At 46.6% G+C, this 27,037-nt stretch overlaps 1 protein-coding gene across 1 annotated transcript; it reads right to left on the bottom strand.

The window, feature by feature from the left end:
• Positions 1-4,888: 4,888 nt before the first annotated feature.
• Positions 4,889-26,075, bottom strand: PRPH2 (peripherin 2). The gene is made up of 4 exons (XM_069954604.1): positions 25,801-26,075; positions 22,889-23,603; positions 8,910-9,156; positions 4,889-5,561 (listed from the first exon to the last, which is right to left on the bottom strand). Exons 2-4 carry the CDS (start codon positions 23,467-23,469, stop codon positions 5,346-5,348), a joined length of 1,044 nt encoding a protein of 347 aa, XP_069810705.1. The 5' UTR covers positions 23,470-23,603; positions 25,801-26,075; the 3' UTR covers positions 4,889-5,345.
• Positions 26,076-27,037: the final 962 nt, after the last annotated feature.

Genomic DNA, 27,037 nt, shown 5'->3' with positions numbered 1-27,037 from the left:
GGGAGTTGTAGTTTTGCAACAGCTGAAGGGCCGAAGGTTCCCTACTCCTACTATATAGTGACCATTGCATATAATGAACATGAAGCAGGTAAAGTACACCGGTCAAAATAAAAATTGCTGAGACCCTCACCCATCAGGGAAAATGAGCCAGGAGATGCGCCCACTAGTGCTCTTCACTTCCCCACTGTGAGTCATAGACTTGTGATGGATCCACCTGACAGGGATATTGAAGCCCCCACCAAGCGATAAAATTGGAGCAGAGCTGTACATGGCACTCTCAGCTCTCCGAGGGTCCAAAGCAGTGGTGACCAGTGTGTGGCCCTCCAACTGTTGCAGAACTAAGATTCCCATCATGCATGGACAGCTAAAGCTTTGGCTTTCCAGGCATGATGGCAATTGTAGTTCTTCAGCAGCTGGAGGGCCGCAGCTGAACCCCTACTGACTGAAACAACTTACATGTCTCTATGACCTGTAAAAAGTGTTATATGATATATAGTTATTATAAGATTTTGTGGTCGGCCCTCCAGGTGTTGCAGAACTACAATTCCCAACATGCTTTAGCTTTGGCTGTCCAGGTATGATGGGAATTGTAGTTTTGTAACAGCTGGAGGGCCGAAGGTTCCTCATCCCTGTTTTAGTGGGTGAGATAAATCAATACAATGATCGTAAATGGCATACACACAGGGCAATGTGCTGCAGCTTTTAGTGGATTCTTTCTTATTTTTTTTCTTCTTATGAAAATGACAACTGGATCCCCAAAGATGGCAGCAGTACTATTACAGCTCATCTTCTCATTTAAATGGAAAAAAATAAAATAAAAAAAATAAAATGCTCAAACAACTTTTCATATATTGCTGTCTATGGTGAGACTAACAATTCCTTCCATACTTGTTATTATGTATTCAGTCTCCTTCTCCCAATTCTGACCTGCTGCTTTCTGTTGAAAACACAAAAGAACTGTGTGTGAGCTTTTCTCTGTGTCTCTCCCTCCTCCCCCCTCCCTTCTGAAACTGCCAATGTAAACAAGTCTCTGGCATTCTTTATCTGCAACTTTGTAGCTTCTTTGTAATGCCGGGAGGGTTAGTCTGAGATCACATTGGTGATGAATAGAAATGAGCGAACCGGGTTCGAGTCCATCCGAACCTGAACGATCAGCATTTGATTAGCGGTGGCTGCTCACCTTGAATAAAGCCCTAAGGCTATGTGGAAATCATGGATATAGTCATTGGCTGTATCCATGTTTTCCAGACAACCTTAGAGCTTTATCCAAGTTCAGCAGCCCCAGCTAATCAAATGCTGATCGTTCTGGGTTCAGATGGACTCGAACCCGGTTCGCTCATTTCTAGTGATGGAGTTACAGCAATTATACCATCCTGACATTACAAAGTTGCACATAGGGACTTGTTTACATCAGCTGTCTCAGAAGGGAGGAGGGGGAAACAGAGAGAAAGGATCACTCACAGCTTTTTGTGTCTTCAGCAAGAAGCAGCAGCTCAGAACTGGAGGAAGGAGAGTGAATAGATAATAAGTATGGAAGGAATTGTTAACCTTACCATGGACAGCGACATATAAAGAGTTATGTTTGAATGGAATACCCTTTTTGCATTTTGACTGCTCTCCACAGGTGTAAAGGGTAAATGTTACAGCTTTCATTACTTATTTTATATTATGCGGTTCAGGGAAGAAAAAGAGTGCTGCACCTCACACCTATGGCTGATACTAGTGCCGCTAGGCTAAATAAAAAACACATCAGAATTTTGTGTATGAATTGATCAAGCCATACTGCCCCATGTACCTCGTGCCGGTATCTGATACACATGGGTCCCTACACTAAGTCCACACCGTGCCAGTCAGTGGCCACCAACCCCGCAGGCGTGCACAGCCAGGGAACGGGGGCCATGGGACGGCCCTGCGACCCCCATGCCACAGGACCAGACCCTTCTCCGCCGGCGGTGCTGGCCGGGTTCTGTTGTGGTGTTTTTGGGTCTGATCCTGTGGCATGGGGGTCGCAGGGCCGTCCCATGGCCCCCGTTCCCTGGCTGTGCACGCCTGCGGGGTTGGTGGCCACTGACTGGCACGGTGTGGACTTAGTGTAGGGACCCATGTGTATCAGATACCGGCACGAGGTACATGGGGCAGTATGGCTTGATCAATTCATACACAAAATTCTGATGTGTTTTTTATTTTAGCCTAGCGGCACTAGTATCAGCGATAGGTGTGAGGTGCAGCACTCTGTTTCTTCCCTGAACCGTTATTTTATATTATACCTCATGCTGCTTGTTCTGGTAAAAAGTAGTTTTTATCACCTGTGGATTGGTATATGGGGGCGGGGCCTCGCGGCCTTTGTGCAACATCGCTCCGCCCCTAGCACTACTTAGCCCTGGCCTATGTGGTGATGTCACGGATAGGGGCGGGGCTAAGTGGCGCAAATGCCTCAAGGCCCTGCCCACATATACCAATCCACACGGGATAAAAACGACTTTTTACCAGAACAAGCACCATGAGGTGTGTAATAAAATAAGTAATGAGAGCTGTAACATATACCCTTTACACCTGTGGAGAGCAGTCAAAATGCAAATAGGGGGTGACAGTGTCACTTTCAGGCTAAAAAAAAAAAAAAATCAGAAGGGAATTTTTCAAGCAGTTCCTTCTGTTGTGTGACATAACTTTCAAAACATTTTGACCAATGGCGATTTGTTTAAAAAAATTGTGACTTTTAAGATTTTATACTCTACACGTCAGCTACTGCCTGGCTTTCAAGTCTTCTCAAGGTAGTCCTTGCTCGGATAGTCTATTTCATCAATTGTGACTTTTTAAAATATTTCTGACACCTTTGTCTCTTGTCCCGCTGCTGCGAGAAGGCCAGTTATGCACAAGCACACACCATGACTGTTATCATCACTTACTATAAAAGCTTACCTGAGACACCATGCCCATGAGATGTGATCACTTACAGGCCTGAATCCTGAGGCTGCTGTAGAGTCTCTCAACTCTTAAGAACTTATGTCTGCAAATTACCATCCAGACCCTTGTCCCCTAACATACACCAACAACATTTTCTAGGGAACAAGTAAATAAAAGTGGTCCCTCCAATGTGTGTGCTCTGTATGAGGAGAGGGGGAGAGAGCTGCTACCAGAGATCTCTGCAATTGGCTTATCTCCTCTGTGATCAGGGTGTACTGAAATCCATCTTGCCCAGTCCTGACACGTGCCAACCTTCCCGCCCCTACCATGCTGGTTTTCTCTTCCAATTTACACATGTACACAACTCCCATTAATGTCAATAGGCATTTAAGGGGTACTTAAGTGAAAATCTTTTTCTTTCAAATTAACTGGCGTCAGAAAGTTATATAGATTTGTAATTAACTTCTATTTAAAAATTTCCAGTCCTCCAGTACTTAGCCGCTGTATGTCATGCAGGAAGTGATGTATTCTTTCAAGTCTGACACAGTGCTCTCTGCTGCCACCTCTGTCCATGTCAGGAACTGTCCAGAGCAGTAGCCAATCCCCATAGAAACCTCTCCTGCTCAGGACAGTTCCTGACATGGACAGAGGTGGCAACAGAGAGTACTGTGTCAGACTGAAAAGAATATACCACTTCCCGCTGGGCATACAGCAGCTGATAAGTACTGGAAGATGAGATTTTTAAATAGAAATTACAAATCAATCTAACTTTCTGACACGAGTTGATTTGAAATAAAAAGAGTGTTTTACCGGAGTACCCCTTTAAGCAAATTGCTCTGCTCTTTTCAGGGGCTACGAACAGGCCAGTGGGGGCTGGTTGGATATGAGTGTTTTAGGAGAAATCTATCTAAATGAGGGATTGGTAACCTTCAGCCATTTCAAAACTACAATTCACTACACTATTGTAGTTTTGCAACAGCTAGACGGCCGAAGGTTCCCCATCCCTCAGTGTATATGTCCTTGCTTTCTATTGTTGCCCTTGTATAGTAAAATCGAATCCAATCTGAAAACCCTGACAACTGATGGTTATGACACATTGGCCTCTTGTAGTTACACCCAGCAACCTGTAGGGGGAGAATGTTGATTACAAACAGCACAGGTTCCATTGAGTTGCAGTCAACTCTATTTACCATTGGTACTCGTTTTTATTGTTGTCACTAAAACTGTATACAGCCTGCATTGGCATGAACATGTGATTGGGGTCAGACGGGCCTTTACTAAAGTTATATTGACATTTTATAAAAAAATTTTGTCTGTGACATTTTCAATGTTAAGCTTGTCACTCTGCAATTCTAAAAATATACAAGCAAATTTACCCGTGATTACCCAGAAGCCCTTGGTAGCCTATTGGAGTCGTGGACCCTGACCCGCTCCCAGAGCGTTGTGTGACACTTAGGTCATAATGGCTAACACGTTTCAAGCCTAGAGCGACTTTCACAGTCGTGTCTGCTTATATGCGAGCACCTCTACGTAACGCATCAAAAGATCCAGGTTATGGGGGTCAGGGGTCATTTACACCAGGGGCAGAGAACCTTGTCTCTCTAGCCATTGCAAAACTACAACTCCCATCTAGAACTTTCACATCGCATCTTCTTATATGCGAGCACCTCTATGTAACGCATCAAAAGATCCAGGTTATGGGGGTCAGGGGTCATTTACACCAGGGACAGAGAACCTTGGCTCTCTAGCCGTTGCAAAACTACAACTCCCATCTAGAACTTTCACATCGCATCATCTTATATGCGAGCACCTCTATGTAACGCATCAAAAGATCCAGGTTATGGGGGTCAGGGGTCATTTACACCAGGGGTACGGAACCTTGGCTCTCCAGCTGTTGCAAAACTACAACTCCCAACATGCCTGAAAAGCCAAAGCTTTAGCTTTGGCTGTCCAGGCATAATGGGAATTGTAGTTTTGCAACAGCTGGAGAGCCAAGGTTATATACCCCTGATTTACGCAAACCAGTTCTATCAGCCAACTATACATTCTACCAACATCTCACTTCTTGTCTCAAGTCCCTCCATGAGCCCTTTCTATAGGTATATGTTATATAAATGTACAGTACAGCAAGCCTTCCTCTCAGCCTGTTACTATGAGAATTCCTTATCACTGTATATTATATATGTGCATCAATTTACAGCTCCAATCCCTGTATGGAAGATTAAGCAAAATCAATAATAATATAGTGTGTGTTCCATATACACACACATCCTATCTGTATACATTTATAGGATATATCTGGTCATTCAATATATAGGATTGCATTAGGAATTCAAATCTATAAAAATTTGGGGGTTTGCACATTTTTTTTCCCTTCAGAGTGATAATTTTCACATTTGAAAAGACGACTTGTTCAGAGAGTCCTGTGTGAGTCCTGGCGTTCAGCTGACGGTGGCCACTGTCGGGTTCTTGTCACCTTCGTCGCTTTGCACTTGGTTCATCTTACCCAGACTTTTCAGGAGTCCCAAGAAAGATGAGGCAGTCTCTTTCAGGCTTTTCTCCAGCAGATAGCCCTCGCTTTCACACTCTGGATCTTCGGGATTTGTGATGTTCTCTAAGGAGGTGTGCAAGTAACGCAGCCCGATCATGTCGGCCATCTGTGGAATAATACAAGGGTGTATGAGTAAACCAGGAGAGATATTGTAGGATATAAAGACATAGGGGGTTTGGAACGGTTGCAGGTTACAGAGGGAACCACAGAGGAGGTAAAGTATTTTATTTTTTAATAGTACAAGCGATTTTAAGCAACTCTGTAATAGGTTTTATTAGGCAAAAAAAAAAAGCCTCTTTCTGTACTCAAAAAGCTGTTTCCCAGCCCCCCTCCCCCCTGCTGAGACCATTATAGCCTATGGAGGGGGGGGTGAGTGAGCAGAGAAGCAGCTGTGCAGTTTGGAGACTGTCTTGGCACTTAAAACACTGGATTCAGAAGCCAGAAATGTCAGTGCTGGTCTGGGAGCTTGGTGAGAGAAGATTGCAGAATGTTGTGCTGTGCATGGCTGTCTTTTCTCCTCTCCGTGCTCACTCACCACCTTGACCCCTCCCCTCTCCATAGAACATAATGGACACAGAAATCTTGCTTCTGAAGTAATTGCTTGTACTTTTGATAGTTATTGATTTCTGAAAAATTACATTTAAATGACAGTTACACTTGAAGCTGCACGAACAATGTGCTTTGATTGGTGAACTGATTGGTCCACAAATAAAAAAAAAAAAAAAAATGCATGTAAAAGAGGCAACACAAATGCAAAGTGTGAACACAATCTTAAAGGGCTTATCCAGGATTAGAAAAAGCACCACCCCTGTCCTCATGGTTTGTGTGGTATTACAATTCATCCCCATTTACTTCAGTGGAAATGATCTGCAAAACCCCACACCCAAACTAAGAACAGGAAAGGTGCTGTTTCTGGAAGAAAGCGGACATGTTTTTCTAAGTCTGGACAACCCCTTTAAATTGATGTCATTATTTTATGGTGACATAAAGGGAACCTGTCCCTACGTTTATGCTGCCTTAAATAAGGGCTGCATAAGCTAATGACAGAAATGCTGAACAGAGTGGTGTATTACTTACATCGTTCTGTTCAGCTGTTCTCGTGGTATGCAGGATAATGGGTTTTCTGCCATGCCACTAACTGTGCCCTCCAGCAGATGATTGACAGCTGTCTGCCTATACATAGTATAGATAGACAACTAGCAATCAGTGGCTGGTGGACAGAAGAAGTTGGTGCTCATGAATATCAAGGGCTACTGAGCACCTGCACATAATAGAGAGGACTAGAATGCAGTGCTCAAAGTCCTTATTGTTCAGGAGAATATCTCTGGACAGAACAATGTAAGTGATGTTCAGCTTCTCTGTCACTAGTTTGTTACCATTAGATAGGTCAGCATAAATCTACTGACAGTCTCTTTAAGGAAGACCAGAAGTCTGTGTGGATCCCCAGTTTAGGACACACCAAAAACAAAAACACTGCAACAAGGAAAAAAAATAAAGGAAAAACTATTTTCTTCAGCCATTTCTACTTTTGGTACATGCTTACAGACTATTATCGGGCTATTATTTGAGCTGAAAAAAGGGCCCGAAATGCTGTGTGTGAACACAGACTAAGTGTAAGGGCCCTATTCCACCGGACGATTATCGTTCAGATTATCGTTAAATCGTTCAAATCTAAACGATAATCGTTCAGTTGAAATGCAGTAACGATTAACGACCGAACGAGAAATCGTTGATCGCTTTATAAGACCTGGACCTATTTTTATCGTTGCTCGTTCGCAAAACGTTCGCAAATCGTTCGCATTGAATAAGACATTGTTCGGTCGTTCGCAATAGATACGAACGCAATAGCGAAGAAATACGGAAGAAGAAACGATCGCAATTACGATCATAAGTAACGATTATCGTTCCATGGAAATGAGTGAACGTTTTCAGGTCTTTCGCAATAGCGGTCGTTTGAGATCGTTAATCGTTAACGATTATGCTAACGATAATCGTCCGGTGGAATAGGGCCCTAACTCTTATATCAAAAGATTTTTTAAATTCTTTTATCGAGTCAGGAGTATGAGTACACATACATGGACTATATTACTACAGATGACACGGGGAAAGACTCCACTATAGAGCTTCCCCGTCTGTACCGTACGTGTTTCATGGAAGGTGGAATTAAGCCCTTAAACAAACAGACCACTGATTTGAAAGGGTGCTGTGTAATACGTAATATTGCCTATGGTGGCGCTGCTGGGAAGCTAAGCACTTACTTCCAGATTTCCCTACAGACTGCAGCTGATCGCCAGAGGTCTCAGCAAGGAGAGTGATCAGCTGACAGACAAGGAACCCTTCTAACAAGTAGGAATTGTCCAAAGTGGACAATCCCTTCAAGCTGTATTAAAATAAAATACTGTATTTTCCGGCGTATAAGACGACCCCTGAATTTTAAGAAGATTGTCAGGGGTTCACCTTATACGCCGGAAAATGTTAACCCCTGCCTGACCACAGCCCTGCTTCGGTCAGGCAGGGGTTAACTGCAGCTAAATTAAAAAATAAACATTTAACTCACCTGGGGCCTGTTCCTGGCCTCCGCGCGCCTCCCGTACCGTTCCAGCACAGGCAGAGTGACGTACAGTACCGGAGACGGAGATCGCTTAACCTCTCCTGGGCAGCCGAGCGTCTTTATCAGAGAGGCTCGGAGACGCTCGGCTGCCAGGAGAGCTTCGGGAGAATGAGAGAGGCGCCGGAAGTTCCCGAAGCCTTTTTGGGCCCTATTCCAACGGACGATTATCGTTTGCATAATCGTTAACGATCTCAAACTACCGCTATTGCAAAAGACCTGAAAACATTCACTCATTTCAATGGAACGATAATCGTTACTTATGATCGTATTTGCGATAGTTTTTTCTTCGCTATTGCGTTCGTATCTACTGCGAACGACCGAACGATGTCTTATTCAATGCGAACGTTTTGTGAACGAGCAACGATAAAAATAGATCCAAGTCTTATAAAGCGATCAACGATTTCTCGTTCGGTCGTTAATCGTTAACTGCATTTCAACCGAACGATTATCGTTTAGATTTGAATGATTTAACGATAATCATCTGGTGGAATAGGGCCCTTTAGTTCTCCCGAAGCTCTCCTGGCAGCCGAGCCTCTCCGATAAGACGCTCGGCTGCCCGTCTCCGGTACTGTACGTCACACTGCCTGCGCCGGGACGGTACGGGCCCTAGGTGAGTTAAATGTTTGTTTGTTTTTTATAGTGGTCGCCCCATACAGTGGGGATGCGGCCATTTTTATGCCCCCCAACCGTATGGGGCGACCATAACCTGCGTATAAGCAACCCCCAACTTCTAAGATTTTTCGGGGTTAAAAAGTCGTCTTATACGCCGGAAAATACGGTATATAAAAAAAAATAGCTTCACAATCACACATTAACATTTACCACTAAACAATTCCGCTTTACCTCGAGTAGCCAGACAAGTAAGACCAGGGCCCCCATGGAGCTCATCATGCTGGTGTAGTAGGTCAGCAGAGCTTCCTTGCAGCCCCGGGTCCATAGGTTCAGCTCTTCCGTCTGATGGTCGTAGCTGTAATGGGCGGAGTTATTGGTCACCTGCATCTGGATGCATGGCCGGGGGGAGCTGGGGTTGCAGCAGCTGAAGGGAACTCCATCAATCAAGTATTTGCCGTCCACGTTACTCTTAATCCGACTAGAAGTAAAAAAAATATATACATATGAAAATATATCACAATGATATTATATGATAGATGAGAGTATATAACCCTCCACTCCAATTATGATATAACCACGGCTATGCTTTCCTACACCCTGGTGACTGTAGGTCTTTAAAGGGGCAGCTCAGCAAAAAAAAAAAATTCTTTCAAATCAACTAGTGTCAGAAAGTGCCAAAGATCTGTAATTCTATTAAAAAATCTCCAGTCTTTCAGTACTTTTCAGCTGCTGTATGTCCTGCAGGAAGTGGTGTATTCTCTCCAATCTGACACTGCGCTCTCTGCTGCCACCTCTGCCCATATCAGGAACTGTCCAGAGCAGCAGCAAATCCCCATAGAAAACCTCTCCTGCTCTCCAGACTGGAAAGAATACACCACTTCCTGCAGGACATACAGCGGCTGATAAGAACTAGAAGACAAGATATTTTACAAATCACTGGTACTTTATGGCACTATTTGATTTGGAAGTTGTTTTTTTTCTTTGCTGAACTACCCTTTTAACCTGTGGCCCTCCAGGTAATGCAAAACTGCAACTCCCAGCATGCCCAGACAGCCAACAGCATGCTGGGAATTGTAGTTTTGTAACAGCTGGAAGGCACTTAATGGCCTAGTTGACATATGTTCCCTTTAGTGACTCATAGCTTAGTATCCTGAGCCTGGTGTCCTGTAGACTTAGTGTTGTGTATATGATGACGCTTTGGCTTAACCCACATCCATAGTGATCTGGTGGATAATGTCAAGGCCTTGGTGTCCATTGGTCACTTACCTCTTCCTTATGACCCTATTCATTTAGAACAGGGATGAGGAACCTTGGGCTCTCCAGCTGTTGCAAAACTACAATTCACATCATGCCTGGATAGCTAAAGCCCGATGGGAATTGTAGTTTTGCAACAGCTAGAGGGCTGAAGGTTCCCCACCCCTGATTTAGAATAAACAAATGAATAAATAAACAACTGGTGCCAGCAAATTCCAGATATTTGTAATTTACTTCTATTAAAAAGTCTTCCAGTACTTATGAGTGCTGTATGTCCTGCAGGAAGTGGTGTATTCTCTCCAGTCTGACACAGTGCTCTCTGCTGCCACCTCTGTCCATTTCAGGAACTGTCCACAGCAGCAGTTGATCATGGGATCAAAACTTTTGACATGTCCCTGTGACGTTGTGTGACCAGGAATCCCTGTCATGCGGCTCCATCACTCCTCCACGTACATGGATTTGTGTGTGACAAGAGACCATGACCACACATTCACAAAAGGTCCTCCCTGGATGAACTATGCGCTGTAATCACACAATTCAAGGGACAAAATACATTTCAGAGACAAAGAAGCATTGTAGGTATGATATTTTACAATTCCCTGTTGACTCCCACCTGATATTTGGACTTTTCACCACGTTTATTATGCATTTTAGACACTTTTCTAATAAGTACAAAAGGGGGTCATGGCTTATGCCAATAAGGGGCATGGTCTAAGTTCTACAAAAAAAAAAAAAAAAAAAACATTGATCGGAATCTGGCTGAAAATTCTGGTGGACTTCAAGCAAATCATAGTAGGCAGTCTTTAATCTTAATCAGGACTGGGCTAATTTTGGCCTTAAGGACCAGAACCCATTTTTTAAATCTGACCTGTCTCACATTATGTGGTTATAGCTCCATGATGCTATAATTTATCCATGTCATTCTGAGATTGTTCTTGTGTGACATTTTGTACTTTAGGTTAGTAGTAAATTTTGGCCAATATCCTTATTTTTATCCTTAAAATTTTCTGCAGTCACCATGCGGGTAAAGGGGTACTTTTTTAGGCATGGTTAGGGAGGGGGTAGATAAAAACAATGATATCCACTTACCTTCCTTCCTCCAGTGCTGGGTCCTGCATCCTACAGTTCTGGTTCCCGGTCTCCCGCTGCTACGTGGTCTTAGATGGGGCTTCGAGCATGATGGCAGGACCGCTTAGCTATTTAGCGGGTGTTGTGGTGAGTGGGCCTAAGATATTACATCTCTAAGCTCTGAGACCAGAACTGCAGGATGCGGGCCCCAGCGCTGGAGGCGGAGAGGTAAGTGGATGTCATTGTTTTCATCCACCCCCTTCCCAGCAATACTAAAAAGAGAACCCCCCCCCCCACACACACACACACCCGGAGTATCCCTCTAAATTATCAGATAATTTTATTGCCAGCGTCGTTACTAAGTAAGTTTTTTTTTTTGCATTGGGGGACTTTAGAATTATGTTATGGGGATTACGTATTTTACTTTATTTACGTGGCATTTTACTGTCTCACTAGGGGACCGTAACCGCAGAAAAATTTAAAGTTAGAAACATTTAAAACTTGCCATTTTTTCATTAAATGGGAGCATTTTGCACAAGAAAATCGTAAAGGCTATTGCCCAAAATTTACCACAAACCTAAAGTACTAGATGTCACAAGTAAACATTCTCAGAATCAAAGTTAGCCCAGTCCTAAAAAAGTTAAAAGACTGTCTATTCGTAGTTTTTTATTCTTTTTTCGCGAGTCCGAGGAGCGTGCTTTCACCCAAGTGCACAAAAAGGTGCAGACGTGCCACACAAAAAAGTGCAACAAGGATGCGGTCTATCGCAAGCCCACTCTTACAAGAGATGGGCCCCCAACCCATCACATTCCCTCCCCCTCCGGGCCAGAAGGCACCTGCGAGGGTTCAGGACAAATATCCTCTCACTGCCGAAGCAGAGAGAGCACCAATGCCACTCACGCCAACCACCCAAGCGTCAGCCCAGGCGTTCGCCGATAAGCAGCCAACAAACGGTATGGCTCCCGAAGGAGAACCTGGGTTGCAGGGAGGCAAGGAACCTGATGGCCACACATGCCTCCCCTAGACCTCCAGGGGGACACCCAAAAGGGCAACCACAACCTGAAAATCCTTGTGACAAAACACACGTGCAAAGTGAACACACAGTGACATAAAAAATAAATAAGATGTGCATCATGTATAACAGCCCAGACATCTGGCCGCATCTATAAAAATTTCTCATTGCTCTCAACAGCCGGAGACTGGAAAGCAAGAGGTTAGTGTGCTCAAAGAGGTGAAAGTGAAGCGCCGTGCAGTGCAGTGCTTTCACTCAGTGGGATCCCACCCCCAGTGAGTATCAGCACCCTGAGGTCACCACCCAGGGCAGTTTACACCAGCTATTATATGCTTAAAGTCTACCAGAATTTTCAGCCAGATTCTAATGTCTGTGCATCCAGGTCGCGGGATCCCTTACAGCTGTGGCGTGACTAGTTGTACATGGGGGAGGTGATATCCAGTAGGGACAGGAGATAAGTGCACATGGTGGCAATAACCCTTTAAGCAGGTCTAAGCTTGGTGGATATGGCAACACATACACAGGTTGGCGCTTGGTGGTTCTCAAGTAGACGTCTCCAACAGTTTGTATTATAACAACCTTGTTGCAAGCTGCAAATCACTACATCTTCCATAATCCAAGGAGTTCCCAGGTAGGTTTCTTTCCCCTTGTAGAAAGCTTAGCACTGTATGGCAGTTCTAGCGCTCATAGCAGAAATAACTTGTCAAGTTGCGCCCCTCTTAGAGGACCTGGCCAAAGTCAGGCCCTGGCTTAGCTTCTCCAGAGACTTGTCTTCTGTGCTCTCTATCACACTAAATCTAGACGGGAACTAACTAAGTCCTCCCACCAGGAGCTAGGTCCTAACCTAATGGATGTAGCTAACCCTGGCTGTGATTGGTGGGTTGCATGTGTGCAGAGCAGAGAGCGAAGGAGATAGATTAGAGAAAGGAGGGAAAGCACCTGCACCTGTGAGTGGCCAAAAAGGCAACATATGACACATAACAGTTAACCCCTGAAAGACTTCTGCTATGCAAAGGACAGGTTACACAGAAACACAGTAGTGACATCTAGTGGGAAAAGTACAGCAGACACCTGATCCCACTTGTGTGAGCCTGAGAGAGTTACTTTACTCAGGTGCAACCGAACTTAGGGCCCCGTACTGGGTCACTACAGATAGATACTGTCTTTGCTGTGCAAAGCAGATGCAGTTCAAGCCAGTGGTGGGCAGATACTACTTGCAGGTGCAGGTACCCAGCAGTTAATTCTGAGGTGCAATGAATGATGGGAGATGTAGGTTCCCAGCCGCGTGCCATGATGTAAGACTGGGATAATTTGTACAAATTTTAGTCTGGGGCTAGACAAGTGGGAAGAGTGTCACCTTTATGCGCACCTTTATGTTTTTTGTGCATTTTATTTTTTTATGGGATTGCTGGATTTCCCCTTTAAGGGGAATGTCCAGGATTAAAAAAAAAAAAAAAAAAAAACACCACTTCTTGTGTGCGATATCACAGTTGAACACCATGAAAGGGGTTCCGCTTTCTTCCAGAAACAGTGCCTCTCCTGTCTTAAGTTTGGATGAGGGGTATTGCAGCTTGTTTCCATTGAAGTAAATGGAGCTGAATTGTAATACCACACACAACCTAAGGACCGGGGGGGTGCTGTTTTTGCAAGAAAGTAGCTGTGCTTTTTCTAATCCTGCATAACAGCAGGTTAGAAAACTGGGGATGCTGAGGATGAAGGTCATTTTCTTACCTTAATCCTCTGCGCTGGATGAATATTCATAAGGAGACATCAGGCGGACAGAGGTGGATCAGTGTGCTGTAGTCCTGCCCCCAGTGCACCAACCCCTATAATATACTTATTACTAAAACTGGAGATTTAAAGGGTAAGATTTAAAGGTGATGGTTAGAAAATTGCCCCCATTCTTAGCATCCCTTAAGGTAAAATAACAGCAGTTTAGTGTCTTTTAGGCTGCTGTTAGTTTCCCTGTAAAGGGAATCTGTCAGCTACAATTCAGGTTCCAAAGTGCTGACACTGTTAGATGCTGTTAGGACAAGGAGACACATGGTACCCTTCACATATCTGTCTGTGCTTCCAGAACATAGAAAAATGCTTTTATTCTTAAGTACAAAGTGTCAAAGAGGCGTTCCCGAGCTCCTGAAGTGCAGAAAGCTGTAACATCTCCTCCTCCCACCCCTGACCCTGCTTTGGACCCTGCTTTCTGGTGTCAACCAAGCCGCGAGGGAGAGATGAGACATTCCAGCTTGCAGCTATTCAGGAGCTTGGGAAAGCATCTTTGACTCCTTGCACTAGAGAATAAAAGCCTGCTCTGCCATTCATTCTGTTATACAACTTTGTAATGTGTGTTAATCAAGCAGAAAAAGTAAATGGTTGCACTACCCCTTTAAGGCTTGAAGACACAAGATTGCAATGTATAACAAGGCAATGGGGGCCAGTTAGTTAAAGGGGTACTCTGGCGAAAAATTTTATTCAGTGGGGGCACTGAGGGCACTACAGTACTGATTAGGCCACTAAGCGCATACCAGTATTGAGTGGGGGAACCAATACTCTGTGGGGGCACTAAGGGGGTAGGTGATATTATAACAGATGCACTGAGCATTCATAATACTAAATATACTGCTATATGCTATTAAGGGGTTAATACATTTTCTCCACATTATCTCAGTGCGCGGTGGATGGAGTGTGTGTATTTTCTGATGGATTAACCTGCAAGTCCCAATCCTTAAACATGGATAATAGTGAGCTAATAAGCCAGCTCTGGGCTATATATAACCTGCAAGCATGCCTTCTGCTTACACAGCGATTCCTCCAGCCTCCCATTGTCAGACACTTACTTATACAAGAGCGCTAGGTAACACGAAGCCGCAGTTACTACAGATAATGCGTATACAAGACAGATACACATGCTATATAACCGAAGCCTAATAAATTATAATACAGGGCCCCTATAACACAGCCAGGCTGGGTGCAAGTATTATACATGTAAAAACTGAGCACAACCTGCACAAGAATGAATCTACTAATAGAACTTTCTAGTAAATCACATAAGATATAAAGCAATGATAACTATGTGATCACAGATACAATGATGAGCCCCATAGGCCCAGCAGATGACCCGTAATAGAGTCCATTACAGGATGATCACAAATAACCTAGTAGATCTCATTGATCCGTCCTAATACGATACTGGACGTAACGTGTCTGTAAAGATGGAGGAGAAGGATCAAGTAACAGTGTTGTGCTGTGGTAGTTTCGTCACATACACCGATCAGCCGTAACATTAAAACCACAGAAGGGTGAGGTGAACGACTTTATCTGGTGACAATGGCGCCTGTCAGAGGTGGGATATATTATGGGTTATAGTACAGGTAAGACGGCCCATGGTTATGGCTGTCCACCACCAAAGTGGCTATAAAAGTCATGTGAGCAACTGGACCATGGAGCATTGGAAGATGTTGGCCTGGTCTAAACAATCTGATTTTCTACTCCAGCAGGTGGATGGCGGTGTGAATGTATGTTACCTAAGAAGAGATGACCTTGTGTCCTGGCATCATGTGGATGTAACTGTGACACCTACCTATATACCAAGTCCCCCCATTCATGGCAGTGGGACCCCCTAATGGCAGCAGGATAATTTCCTGGGGGCACACCGGTTCAGGAATGAGGAACATGACCACAGGGGACATCAAAGCGATATGGGGTCCGCACCTCACACCTTACAGGATGCTGATACCGCAGGAGACATCACAGGAATATGGGGTCCGCACCTCACACCTTACAGGATGCTGATACCGCAGGGGACATCACAGGGATATGGGGTCCACACACCTTACAGGATGCTGATACCACAGGGGACATCACAGGGATATGGGGTCCACACACCTTACAGGATGCTGATACCACAGGAGACATCACAGGGATATGGGGTCCGCACCTCACACCTTACAGGATGCTGATTCCACAGGAGACATCACAAGGATATGGGGTCCGCACCTCACACCTTACAGGATGCTGATACCACAGGAGACATCACAAGGATATGGGGTCCGCACCTCACACCTTACAGCAGGGGTCTCAAACTCAATTTACCCGGGGGCCGCTGGAGGTAGAGTCATGGTGAGGCTGGGCCGCATCAGGTTTTCCACAAGAAAAGCTCTTACAAAAACATTCCAATGTCATCAAATGTTTTTATCTTTTCATCTGTTAAAACCACATATAGTTGCTGACTAGAGAAATGTAATTATTATTATTCAGATTCAAATGTCTGTATTGACAGTTCCTTAACATTTAACTTTCTGAACATGAATGGAACACACACACACTGCCTGACCCCCACCCCAGACACACACACACACACACTGCCTGACCCCCACCACACACACACACTGCCTGACCCCCCCCCCCCCCACACACACACACACTGCCTGACCCCCCCCCCCACACACACACACACACACTGCCTGACCCCCACCCCCCCACACACACACACTGCCTGACCCCCCCACACACACACACACTGCCTGACCCCCACCACACACACACACACACTGCCTGACCCCCACCACACACACGCACACACACTACCTGACACCCCCCCCCCACACACACACACACTGCCTGACCCCCCACCACACACACACTGCCTGACCCCCCACCACACACACACTGCCTGACCCCCCACCACACACACTGCCTGACCCCCCCACCACACACACACACTGCCTGACCCCCCACCACACACACACACTGCCTGACCCCCCACCACACACACTGCCTGACCCCCCCACACACACACTGCCTGACCCCCCCACACACACACTGCCTGACCCCCCCACACACACACTGCCTGACCCCCCCACACACACACTGCCTGACCCCCACTACACACACACTGCCTGACCCCCCACCACACACACACTGCCTGACCCCCCAACACACACACACACTGCCTGACCCCCCATCACACACACACTGCCTGACCCCCCCACCACACACACACTGCCTGACCCCCCAACACACACACACACTGCCTGACCCCCCATCACACACACACTGCCTGACCCCCCACCACACACACACACACACTGCCTGACCCCCCCCCCCACACACACACACTGCCTGACCCCCACCACACACACGCACACACACTACCTGACCCCCCCCCCACACACACACTACCTGACCCCCACCACACACACACACACTGCCTGACCCCCACCACACACACACACACACACACTGCCTGACCCCCCCACCACACACACACTGCCTGACCCCCCACCACACACACTGCCTGACCCCCCCACCACACACACACTGCCTGACCCCCCACCACACACACACCGCCTGACCCCCCACCACACACACTGCCTGACCCCCCCACCACACACACACACTGCCTGACCCCCCACCACACACACACACTGCCTGACCCCCACCACACACACACTGCCTGACCCCCCCACACACACACACTGCCTGACCCCCACCACACACACACTGCCTGACCCCCCCACCACACACACACTGCCTGACCCCCCACCACACACACACTGCCTGACCCCCCCCCACACACACTGCCTGACCCCCCCACCACACACACACACTGCCTGACCCCCCACCACACACACACACTGCCTGACCCCCACCACACACACACTGCCTGACCCCCCCACACACACACACTGCCTGACCCCCACCACACACACACTGCCTGACCCCCCCACACACACACACACTGCCTGACCCCCACTACACACACACTGCCTGACCCCCCACCACACACACACTGCCTGACCCCCCACCACACACACATTTTTTGCATTAAAGGGGTACTCCAGGCTGGGGGCCCAGAGTACCCCTCCAAGGAACCAGCAGGCCAAGTGTCTATTCCCCTCCCCCCTGTGGCCTCCCCCATGTCTCCTCTCCGGCATCCTCCTTCTCCCCTACGGCATCCTACCTCTCCCCACCGGCCTCCTCCTTCTCCACATCCTGGGTGCCGCGGCCTCCTCACCTCGGGAGGGAGGGAGCGTGGAGCCGCTGCGGCCGGCCGTGCTGCATGCATCCAATCAACGTGTACGCAACGGCCGGCCGCAGCGGCTCCACGCTCCCTCCCTGCGCTGATTTGATTGGACAAGGACGTCCGGGCGCTACGTCGGGTGGGCGGTGTGTGAGGCAGAGGGGAAGCCGCGGGGCATCACAGGGATATGGGGTCCGCACCTCACACCTTACAGGATGCTGATACCACAGGAGACATCACAGGGATATGGGGTCCTCACACCTTACAGGATGCTGATACCACAGGAGACACCACAGGGATATGGGGTCCTCACCTCACACCTTACAGGATACTGATACCACAGGAGATACTGATACCACAGGAGACATCACAGGGATATGAGGTCCGCACCTCACACCTTACAGGATGCTGATACCACAGGAAACATCACAGGGATATGGGGTCCGCACCTCACACCTTACAGGATGCTGATACCACAGGAGACATCACAGGGATATGGGGTCCTCACCTCACACCTTACAGGATGCTGATACCACAGGAGACATCACAGGAATATGGGGTCCGCACCTCACACCTTACAGGATGCTGATACCACAGGAGACATCACAGGAATATGGGGTCCGCACCTCACACCTCACAGGATGCTGGTACCACAGGGGACATCACAGGGATATGGGGTCCGCACCTCACACCTTACAGGATGCTGATACCACAGGAGACATCACAGGGATATGGGGTCCTCACAGCTTACAGGATGCTGATACCACAGGAGACATCATAGGGATATGGGGTCCGAACCTCACAACTTACAGGGTGCTGATACCACAGGAGACATCACAGGAATATGGGGTCCGCACCTCACACCTTACAGGATGCTGATACCACAGGAGACATCACAGGGATATGGGGTCCTCACACCTTACAGGATGCTGATACCACAGGAGACACCACAGGGATATGGGGTCCTCACCTCACAACTTACAGGATACTGATACCACAGGAGACATCACAGGAATATGGGGTCCGCACCTCACACCTTACAGGATACTGATACCACAGGAGACATCACAGGAATATGGGGTCCGCACCTCACACCTTACAGGATACTGATACCACAGGAGACACCACAGGGATATGGGGTCCTCACCTCACACCTTACAGGATGCTGATACCACAGGAGACATCACAGGGATATGGGGTCCGCACCTCACACCTTACAGGATGCTGATACCACAGGAAACATCACAGGGATATGGGGTCCTCACACCTTACAGGATGCTGATACCACAGGGGACATCACAGGGATATGGGGTCCTCACACCTTACAGGATGCTGATACCACAGGAGACATCACAGCGATATGGGGTCCTCACACCTTACAGGATGCTGATACCACAGGAGACATCACAGGGATATGGGGTCCGCACCTCACACCTTACAGGATGCTGGTACCACAGGAGACATCACAGGAATATGGGGTCCGCACCTCACACCTTACAGGATGCTGATACCACAGGAGACATCACAGGAATATGGGGTCCGCACATCACACCTTACAGGATGCTGATACCACAGGAGACATCACAGGGATATGGGGTCCGCACCTCACACCTTACAGGATGCTGATACCACAGGAGACATCACAGGGATATGGGGTCCGCACCTCACACCTTACAGGATGCTGATACCACAGGAGACATCACAGGGATATGGGGTCCTCACCTCACACCTTACAGGATGCTTATACCACAGGAGACATCACAGGAATATGGGGTCCGCACCTCACACCTTACAGGATGCTGATACCACAGGAGACATCACAGGAATATGGGGTCCGCACCTCACACCTTACAGGATGCTGGTACCACAGGGGACATCACACCTTACAGGATGCTGATACCACAGGAGACATCACAGGGATATGGGGTCCTCACAGCTTACAGGATGCTGATACCACAGGAGACATCATAGGGATATGGGGTCCGCACCTCACAACTTACAGGGTGCTGATACCACAGGAGACATCACAGGAATATGGGGTCCGCACCTCACACCTTACAGGATACTGATACCACAGGAGACACCACAGGGATATGGGGTCCTCACCTCACACCTTACAGGATGCTGATACCACAGGAGACATCACAGGGATATGGGGTCCGCACCTCACACCTTACAGGATGCTGATACCACAGGAAACATCACAGGGATATGGGGTCCTCACACCTTACAGGATGCTGATACCACAGGGGACATCACAGGGATATGGGGTCCTCACACCTTACAGGATGCTGATACCACAGGAGACATCACAGCGATATGGGGTCCTCACACCTTACAGGATGCTGATACCACAGGAGACATCACAGGGATTTGGGGTCCGCACCTCACACCTTACAGGATGCTGGTACCACAGGAGACATCACAGGAATATGGGGTCCGCACCTCACACCTTACAGGATGCTGATACCACAGGAGACATCACAGGAATATGGGGTCCGCACATCACACCTTACAGGATGCTGATACCACAGGAGACATCACAGGGATATGGGGTCCGCACCTCACACCTTACAGGATGCTGATACCACAGGAGACATCACAGGGATATGGGGTCCGCACCTCACACCTTACAGGATGCTGATACCACAGGAGACATCACAGGGATATGGGGTCCGCACCACAGACCTTACAGGATGCTGATACCACAGGAGACATCACAGGGATATGGGGTCCTCACACCTTACAGGATGCTGATACCACAGGAGACATCACAGGGATATGGGGTCCTCACACCTTACAGGATGCTGATACCACAGAAGACATCACAGGGATATGGGGGCCGCACCTCACACCTTACAGGATGCTGATACCATAGGAGACATCACAGGGATATGGGGTCCGCACCTCACACCTTACAGGATGCTGATACCACAGGAGACATCACAGGGATATGGGGGCCGCACCTCACACCTTACAGGACGCTGATACCACAGGAGACATCACAGGGATATGGGGTCCTCACACCTTACAGGATGCTGATACCACAGGAGACATCACAGGGATATGGGGTCCGCACCTCACACCTTACAGGACGCTGATACCACAGGGGACATCACAGGGATATGGGGTCCTCACACCTTACAGGATGCTGATACCACAGGAGACATCACAGGGATATGGGGTCCGCACCTCACACCTTACAGGATGCTGATACCACAGGAGACATCACAGGGATATGGGGTCCGCACCTCACACCTTACAGGATGCTGATACCACAGGAGGCATCACAGGGATATGGGGTCCGCACCTCACACCTTACAGGATCTGCTGCTGATACCACAGGAGACATCACAGGAATATGGGGTCCGCACCTCACACCTTACAGGATGCTGATACCACAGGGGACATCACAGGGATATGGGGTCCTCACACCTTACAGGATGCTGATACCACAGAAGACATCACAGGGATATGGGGTTCGCACCTCACACCTTACAGGATGCTGATACCATAGGAGACATCACAGGGATATGGGGTTCGCACCTCACACCTTACAGGATGCTGATACCACAGGAGACATCACAGGGATATGGGGGCCGCACCTCACACCTTACAGGATGCTGATACCACAGGAGACATCACAGGGATATGGGGTCCTCACACCTTACAGGATGCTGATACCACAGGAGACATCACAGGGATATGGGGTCCGCACCTCACACCTTACAGGATGCTGATACCACAGGGGACATCACAGGGATATGGGGTCCTCACACCTTACAGGATGCTGATACCACAGGAGACATCACAGGGATATGGGGTCCTCACACCTTACAGGATGCTGATACCACAGGAGACATCACAGGGATATGGGGTCCGCACCTCCCACCTTACAGGATGCTGATACCACAGGAGACATCACAGGGATATGGGGTCCTCACACCTAACAGACCTTGAAAGATCAGAGCTGTTTGGGCAGGACAAGGGGGAGCTTGCACAGGTGGTTTTAATATATATATTATGAGCATATTTCATTAGTACCAGGATAGAATCAAGATTTGTGGATATTGGATACCACTTATTACATAGTTTCCTCTCCATATTTGCAAAGAAAATAATGCTGCCACACTACACTTAAATAATTAAGCGACAAGTGTCCATTATTACCAGTATATAGTAGGCTGAAAACAACAATACACCCTCAGTGGCAGCCATGCATGCGTCATAATGATGAGTCCTAATAGATGACACATGTGGGGGGGATCTATGAGTTTCCCAAGCATTCTAAAACCTGTAGGACCTGCCATCAAGGACCATACATAGGGCCAATCCAAATATATAAATTACAAAAAAATATGAATTGTAGCATTTTACAATTACCTGGAAATTTTAGTTGGTAAAAAAAATGCATACATTAAAATGGAATGACCGTAGTCTACTCAAAGTGATTGTTGTAAAGTATTTATGTGACCATTATCTTTGTGTCTATGGCCGGCATTACCCAGAATCTGCAGATAATCCAATCACAGGCTCTAGTCCAGATCTGTACAAAGGGAATCCTGGCTTAAATATACACATATTACATATACATACGTGTAAACAATAAGCCATAGTATAGGGGCTGCAGAAGTATCCCTGGTGACCTAGGGGGGCCCAAAGGCCAAAAACACCAGTCTATGCCCTGATGTGCACTAAGAACATAAGATATTACCTATGTGACCAAAGTGATCAGATCTATTGACTAGATGCACAAAAATATTCCTAAAAACTGTTCCCGTCAGGTATAGCAGAGTTGAGTTACTTATTTGGCATGACAATATGGCAGCATGTTGGATGACGCTGGTGTCTACTTACTCTTTGACCTCCTTGGAGCTGAAGTCTAGGTATCGGTTGCTGACCCACTGGATCTCGAACCAATCTCTGAAGCCCTTGTTCCCGCAGCATTTAAACTCGATCTGGAGCAGGTCTATGGTCTTCTTCATGAAACATCGCCCTGGGGTGTCGGTATCCTTATAGTAACGCATCCCGTTCTTCAGCCCAAGGGCCAGGGTGTTCTCTAAAGACCCCCTGGCCAAAAAGCACATCACAGCAGTGAAGAAAATGAAGACGTTGAAAAGCAGACAGATGATCAGGTAAGGTTTCAGCATCGGTTTCCACTTTGCAAATTTTGCAGGATCCAGAGAATCGTAACAGATCTTACCAGCGAATGCATTGAGGGAGCAGGCCAGCACCCCCATAAGAATAAGGGAATTGGGCACAAAATGGCTTTCAGCATTATCCATCACCTCGCTTCTCTTCCTCAGCTCGATTTTGAGGAACACTCCCATGGTGAACAGGGCAATGCCGGCCAAAACACTGCACCAATTCATCAGCCATATCCCCTGAGCCAATTTAACTCGTTTCCTCAAGTTAAATTTCATTTTCATCATCGCCATCGTGATCACCTAAGATATGGGGTTTTCGCTTAAAATTTCAATGGTTCTTTGGATGAAGGAATCGACTTTGAGGCTGGTGGTCAGTCCATAACTGGATGCAGGGAGTTTGGTTCTTCCATATTGACCATCCTACCCTAAAGATGTAGGGAGAAAGTGTCTGGATTATGGGACCTAATAGCACAATTCTGAAATGTTACGAACCGAGAAGAGCTACAACTATGTCTGGTGGCCCGCTTCCCACAGAAGGAGAAGGAGGCTGAAAGTTTCAGATGATTAAACCTACAAGAGTTGTACGTCACCTAAATACCTCTAATCTCCTTCATCCCATTTGTAGGAATCTCTCTGCCAACCTGATAATCAGCAGATATAATCCGCGTTTTACTGGTTACTGGATTTCTCCTTCCACACAGCATGGTGCATTTTACAGCCCTGCAGACATGATGGGACACTATAAGCGAAAGCAGGGGAAAAAAAATGGTCAAAATACAAGAGAAGGATTATACTCAAGGAGAATGCATACCATGATTTGTAGAGAATGAGATCAGAAAATTGAAACCAAAGACAACCTTACCCAACTTAAATAAAAGGGAAATTAATGCTATAAAAGGACTACAGAGCGATAATGAGATTGTTATCCGTCCTGCGGCTAAAAGGGGGCGCAATTGTTATTATCTATGCATGAGTGCAATAGGCAGCTACATGATGGATCCACATACAGACTCCTCCCCTCTGATCCAACACAAGAATTTACAAAAGAGATTGAAACATTATGCTCTAGAGCAGGGGTCCTCAACTCGAGGACCGCAGTCCAAACGTGGACCGTGGAGACCAGCTGTCCGGACCCCTGCTGCAGCTCAGTATACCTAGAAACACACGTTCCAATAGGTATATATAAAATATAATTAAATAAAATGGGTCTATTTTTTACCCATTCCTCTCTTAACCCTAACGAAAAAAATACGGTAAAAGCCTTATGTATAGAATTTTTTTTTTTACACCAGAAAAGCAAAGAAACAAAGGCTTCAGCTAAAAATCATTCATTTATTTTCAGATAAAAAATGTTTTTAAAAGACAATATATATCACATATTCAAAAGGTTACAAAATGGCGTCCTACAAGCACACCACCTATAGTATGTCGTATGTCGGCTAAAACAACCAATGTTCTGAGTCACCACAGATATTAGTGCATCTAAGAAATATCAGAGGGCCTCCTGAAATAGGAATAGAACACAATTCTGGCCACTAATTCATAACACAAAAATCTATAATGAAATCATGGTGACTCACCCATGGCAGTGTGGTGATGCTTGACCCCTGTACCTGTATACTGCGCTGTGCTGCTCCACTCTGCAGAGTAACTATGAGCGCTTGTAACGAGCGCTTATAGTTACTCTGCAGGAGCACTGACAGAGACAGAGCCATCGGCTCCCTCCCTGTCAGTCATTCTTGTGGCCACAGTGGTCACAAGAGGCCGCTCTGTCCTGTCTCTGATTTCGGCGCTCGAGTGACGTCACTGGAGCGCCGACGCCAGGACAAGGGGAGAGCTGCCTCTTGTGACCGCTGCAGTGTGGCTCCAAGAGGGGAAGAGGAGACGCCTGGACCCAGGTGAGTATGTGTTTTTTTAATGTTATATGCTATATGGGAGGGGGAGCACAGGGGGGCTATATAACAGGGGGAGCACACAGCAGGGGGGCTATATACTACCAGGGAGCACACAAGGGGACTATATACTACTGGGGGAGCGCACAGGGGGACTATATACTACTGAGGGAGCACACAGGGGGGCTATATACTACTGGGGAGTGCACAGGGGGGCTATATACTACTGGGGGAGCGCACAGAGGTCTATATACTACTGGGGGAGCAACGGGGGGCTATATACTAGGGAGAGTGCAACACGTTTACTAATGATGTTCAGCTCGGACCTTCACCTGACAATAGACCCCGATAAGTGGACCTTCACTAAAAGTTGTTGAGTATTCCTGCTCTAGAGCATTAGATGAAAAAAATCTTGTCTAGAACTGAATATGACTTCATCATGGGGAGAGAGAAACCGATCCCAATATTTTACAAAGTTCATAAACATCCAACAGAACCCCCTGGCTGCCCGATAATTTCAGGAATTAGATCTCCTCATGTCAAACAACAACCTTATGTCAAATCAGTACGACGGAAACTATTAAAATGATTGAAAATGTAAAGAGATCACGGCTCTTTTCCACTCCTATTTCTCTTCTTTATACAACATCAAAAGTCGTTTTTCAGAATTGCCAGTGGAGGAAAGGGAGACTAGGGTGTCTGCTTATCTGCTAGATACGGCACTACCTACCGTTCCTGCGGAGTCGGCTGAGGAGTTGGACATCAAAAGGAAAATCCCGGCACTCGCCAACTTCTGCAAAGTGATTTATTTTACAAGTGCATATACAGACAGACGGGTAAGGATGCGTTTCGGCGTAGAGCCTTTCTCAACAAGTCTATCTCAAGCTCTGCTAGTCACAAATTTATACATGTGATGGACGCTCCAATATGGTGTCACAACAGCTGAAAGCAATGTATTTCCTCCGATGTCATCACAGTGAGCTCGGACCGATAGACAGCTGATCCACCACGTGACCTCACAACTTAAACAACAGGACTCAGGAATCAGCTGATCGCCGTGTCATCTTTGCAGGCGTTACCATTCGGTCAGCTGAACAGGAGGCGTGGATCGGCGATCGGTCAACACAGAGGATGTAGGTTAGCTGTCAGCTGTATGTAAACAATATTACATGTGGCTAGAGCATATAGACTATAGACTAAACAACTGGACAAATTACAAACACAATACAAACTAAACAATAATCATAGTATCACATAAATAGTAATCAAAATATCACATCAATATCCTACATTAACCTTTTACTGTCTCGTTATTTTCATTACTTTCCAAGAGACCTATCTAGAAAAGATATAAAGTATAAAAATTAGTTAAAAGCAGAGATATCAAAGGTAGTCATGATACAAAAAATATCAAAGATATACATGGTGCAAAAATTACATATATATATTACATAAATACAGCCTAAGTGAGTGTAGATAAGTCATAATCTCTATTGAGACCCATAGGCTCCAGAGTTTGGAGTGTATGGATCCAAAACGCTTCCCTGCGGCGCAATAATTTTTTAATGTTACCACCCTGTCTTGGTATCTGTACTTTTTCTATGACTTGGTAACGCAATTGTGCAATATTGTGGTGTGCTTCCTTAAAATTATGGGGTATTGGTAGGAGCCAGTTGCCGCACCTGATGGTCGATTTATGTTTAGATATTCTGTCTTTCATAGATTGTATGGTCTCACCGACATAAAATTTACCGCAAGGGCATATAATGATGTAGATTACATTTTTACTGTCGCAAGTGAACTGTCCCTTGATCTGATAGCTCTTACCTGTCAGTGGGTGGCTAAATGTACTGCCTTTTTGAACATTATTACATTGAGCACATCTTAAACTTAGGGAAAAGTGCCCAGTTTTCTCTGCATCAATACCCTTTGGTCATCTTTCTCATTTCTCACACCACTATCTGCTC

Source organism: Dendropsophus ebraccatus, chromosome 15 (assembly GCF_027789765.1).
Source record: "Dendropsophus ebraccatus isolate aDenEbr1 chromosome 15, aDenEbr1.pat, whole genome shotgun sequence".
NCBI classification, from domain to species: Eukaryota; Metazoa; Chordata; class Amphibia; order Anura; family Hylidae; genus Dendropsophus; species Dendropsophus ebraccatus.
This window is presented reverse-complemented; position numbering and strand designations above follow the sequence as displayed.